The sequence below is a fragment of the Pediculus humanus genome, genomic scaffold, assembly GCF_000006295.1.
Source record: "Pediculus humanus corporis 1103172107475 genomic scaffold, whole genome shotgun sequence".
NCBI lineage: Eukaryota > Metazoa > Arthropoda > Insecta > Psocodea > Pediculidae > Pediculus > Pediculus humanus.
The window spans coordinates 562652-566252 of record NW_002987093.1 but is presented as its reverse complement, the minus strand read 5'-3'; the positions used below and the strand labels follow the sequence as shown (position 1 = coordinate 566252).

Sequence of the window (3601 nt, the reverse complement as noted above, 5' to 3'; positions counted from 1 at the left end):
ACTTAGTATTAAATATTATCTTTTTTTTTTTTTTTTTTTTAAACAGGTGTGTGTGCATCTTTTCTTTCTTTCTTTTATCTTTTCTTATTGTCAACATATTGTTTTTTTTTAATTGTTTTTATTAACCCAAAAAACAATAGAAAAATTCTATTTTCAAATGCTAAATAATAACCATTGTTTAACAGAGAAAAAAATTGTTTTTTTTTTTTCGTCATATATTATGAATAGTTAATCCTTAATCGTAATCTCTTTAATTATTATTATTATTATTATTAGTAAATTTATGTCAAAAAAAAAAAAAAAAATGGACGCAAATATTGGCAGTGTGCACTAATCATATTTAAAAAAAAAAAATTTATTCCAATGATAAGTTCATTAATTTTTCTGCCCATGGCAATGGGTTAAATGGAGGTCCTTCTCCTCCTAATTCCGTTGGTAAAATGTCTTTTGCAACATACTCATGAAGTGTACTTAAATTATTACCATGTAAATAAATCTAAAAGGGGAAAAAAAATGTTTATATAATATTTAATAAGAAATGGAATAATAATTTAATACTAAAAAAATACTTACTCTGTTTTTACTTTTCTCTTTTAAAAACGGTTTAATGACGGTGAGTGCCATTTCAACATACCAAGGTTGATTAATAAAATGAAAACCTTTGAATTTAGCTGGAAAACAATCTTGAAGTCCTTCTATCATCAATTTAAGAATTCTAAAAGAAGAAAAAATGTTGAAAAGTTAATTATAGATAGTATTTAAAATGTTGTATTAGTTTATTTAGTGATTATTTTATTCAATCGTTGAAAAAATGTCAAGTAACATTATGTTTATTGTTATAAAAACTTTTGGTTAAACCACCATTTTTTTAGATTAAAAATATTTAGGTACTCACTTGGGAGCAAGATTTGAAGATTGTTTAAATGAAAATTCAGTCCAATCGATTACAAATACGAAACCATTTTTTTTATTGATTTCTTCAGCGATTAAATATTCTAACGATAGAAGAAGAGATCGAAAAATGACGAATAATGTGTAACAGCTGCAATTCCATCTTGAAGCGACAAATACAATAATGCATCTTCCTTTTCTGAAATTTTAAATTAAAATGCAATATTATGGACAAATTCAAGTTTGTAACTTTTTTTTTTTTTTTAGGTTAAACCTAAAATAGGGGTACCTTACCTTAATATGGTAATTATTCATGAAAATGTTGTTTTTTTAAAGCTATAAAATTTAAAAAAAAAACAATTTCAGTTACAAACCTATCTCTCTTATCTAAAACACCTGGAAATCCATCTCTAAGTGCTTGTTGAATGAGAACATCTTGTCCATTAAACCTTGTGAATAATTCAACATTTTTTTGTCTAAAGTAATAATAATTGCAATATAAATCAACACTGTCATCATAATTTTTACGTGCTGCTAAAAATCGTCCAATAAATGCATCGTCCAAACATGGATTAACTGAAAAAAAAATAAAATAATTTACAAATAGAAAAAATTTAAAAAAAAAAAAATTTACAATAATACACCCTTTAAAATACCTAAATCACTTTTAGATTTGATAAGCAATTTAAAATTGTGAATTAATTTTTTTCTTTCTGTTTTATTATTAGTATTAACAACAGGTAGTAACGTCGGATTAAAATGTATACCCCAATCAAAAGCACAAAACTCTGCCATTTGTAAAAACGTAACAACAATTATAATAATAATTATAAATGGAAAAATTATTCAAGACTGTCATTTCTTTATTATCCATTACTGGATTACGTTATGATATGGAATTTTTTAAATTTAATCCGATAGATGTCGTTGCGATCGTTTTTTTCTTTTTGCTAATCAAAAAAACATTCAATACTTTTTTTTTCTATTTTTTTTTAAATAATTTGTTTTTATTTAACGTAATATTATTTAATTACAATTTATTAACTTATATTATGTATTTATACTATAAATTTAATGTTTCATTTAAAAAAAAATTGACAAACATATAGAAATTTTGGTTTTTGACTCAGTTCGCCATTTTTGTAACGGTAATATCAAGTTTATTCAAAAAAGTGCTCTGTAATGAATTTTTTATTTTATTCTTTTACGTTAAGAAAAATATCACAAGAATAAATTTAAAACGATATCGACAATTAATTAAACAATTGAATGAGTTTTAAAACAAATGCCAAATATTTTGTATTTACCGTGATGATAATTTAAAGTAATTTGTGTTAATTACTAATAAAACTTAATAAAATTTCAATTTAAAAAATAAATAAATAAAAATTGTGCTTACTGTGTGTTTGTGTGTGTGTGTTATAATTATTTGTTATTCCAAGTATATAATATTGTAGTTTCAGTATTTTATCTAACAACTAATTAAATATTAATCAAATACATAAATAAGTTCGATTATAATAACCTTGATGTAACGATAAATTTCTGAATCTACAATTAATTGTGTAAATAACTTGTTGTAAAAAAGTAATAAAAAAAAAAAAAATTAGAAAAAGATTACACATATTGGTTTCTGTTTTGTTAACCGTGTATCAAAGTTAAATTTATCGATTAGTTTAAAAAAAAATTTTTTTTTTTTTTTCACGATTATTTTGCAAACGTTTTTCCGTTGAAATTAATTTTAAAAAAAATAAAAAATGTCAAAAATATTATGTTTGTATCATTTAATGATATTTTTAATGTTTTTCGGTGCATTATTATATAATTCAACGTATGTAAAAGTGCCTGTAATGGAAAGATTTAAAAGATTTCACGCATTTGGCGGCGTTTTTAAATTTTTAACCGTTTGGAACATGGTGAGTTAAACAAATGATTTTTTTCAAATTTAAAAAAAAAAAAAAAAATATTATTTTCTAACGTATTATTTTTATCAACGATTATTATACAAATCACACAGATATTTCACAATTATATAAATTATTAATATATAATTAAAAATAATAATGTGAATCTTTTCTTTTGTAAGGGGAAGGAGGAGGAGGAGGGGGGGAAGATTCAAAGTACGATAATTGTCGTCGCATTCTCTGTTGTGTGAGTTGCGCTCTATGTCACAATTTCCTTTTGAAGATTTTAATTAGTTTGTGTTTAATTTTTGTCTACAAAATTATTATTATGTTTTTTTATTAAATTTTATTATTATTATTATTATTATTATCTATGCGAAAAAATCGGTAAAATTTATATAAATAATTAACAAAAAAAAAAAAAAGAAAGAAAAGAAAGAAAAAAAAATGTTGAGATTTTTAGTACATTTAATTGGAGCTTTACAATTTTCCTACAGTGTTTATTACGATTATTTTTATGTACACCCTCCACATGAAATGTCTAACGGTTCTAAATTTGGTGGAAAATTTATTTTTTTGACATTTTGGAACGCGGTATGTGAGATTTATTTACAATTTTTATTTTCTCTTTAATTTTTTAAAATATTACAATATATTTAATAACTGTGAATAAAAAAGCATTTATGTATTACTACTACTACTATTATTATTAATAATTTTCTTTTTGTTTCAGATAATTCAATCATTTTTTTTTTGGTTATGCCTATTAAATGATATATTTGGAAGTAATGAAATCAATCCTAAAC

At 22.5% G+C, this 3601-nt stretch overlaps 2 protein-coding genes across 2 annotated transcripts in view; one reads left to right on the top strand and one right to left on the bottom strand.

Annotated features, from left to right (window-relative positions):
* Positions 1-355: 355 nt before the first annotated feature.
* Positions 356-1686, bottom strand: Phum_PHUM127070 (Cellular retinaldehyde-binding protein, putative; the record flags this gene model as incomplete). The annotated part of the gene is made up of 5 exons (XM_002424289.1): positions 356-496; positions 574-715; positions 896-1090; positions 1266-1467; positions 1548-1686. 5 exons carry the CDS (start codon positions 1684-1686, stop codon positions 356-358), a joined length of 819 nt encoding a protein of 272 aa, XP_002424334.1.
* Positions 1687-3133: 1447 nt separating this feature from the next.
* Phum_PHUM126960 (uncharacterized protein) overlaps positions 3134-3601 on the top strand; it is a gene marked incomplete at its 3' end in the record, with an annotated part of 1368 nt that continues 900 nt past the window's right edge. Inside the window, exons 1-2 of the mRNA XM_002424288.1 lie at positions 3134-3389; positions 3529-3601. The exon at positions 3529-3601 is cut by the window's right edge and continues 5 nt beyond it. Of these exons, the coding sequence (XP_002424333.1) occupies positions 3243-3389; positions 3529-3601 (220 nt within the window). The 5' untranslated portion in view covers positions 3134-3242. The remainder of the gene's footprint in view (positions 3390-3528) is intronic.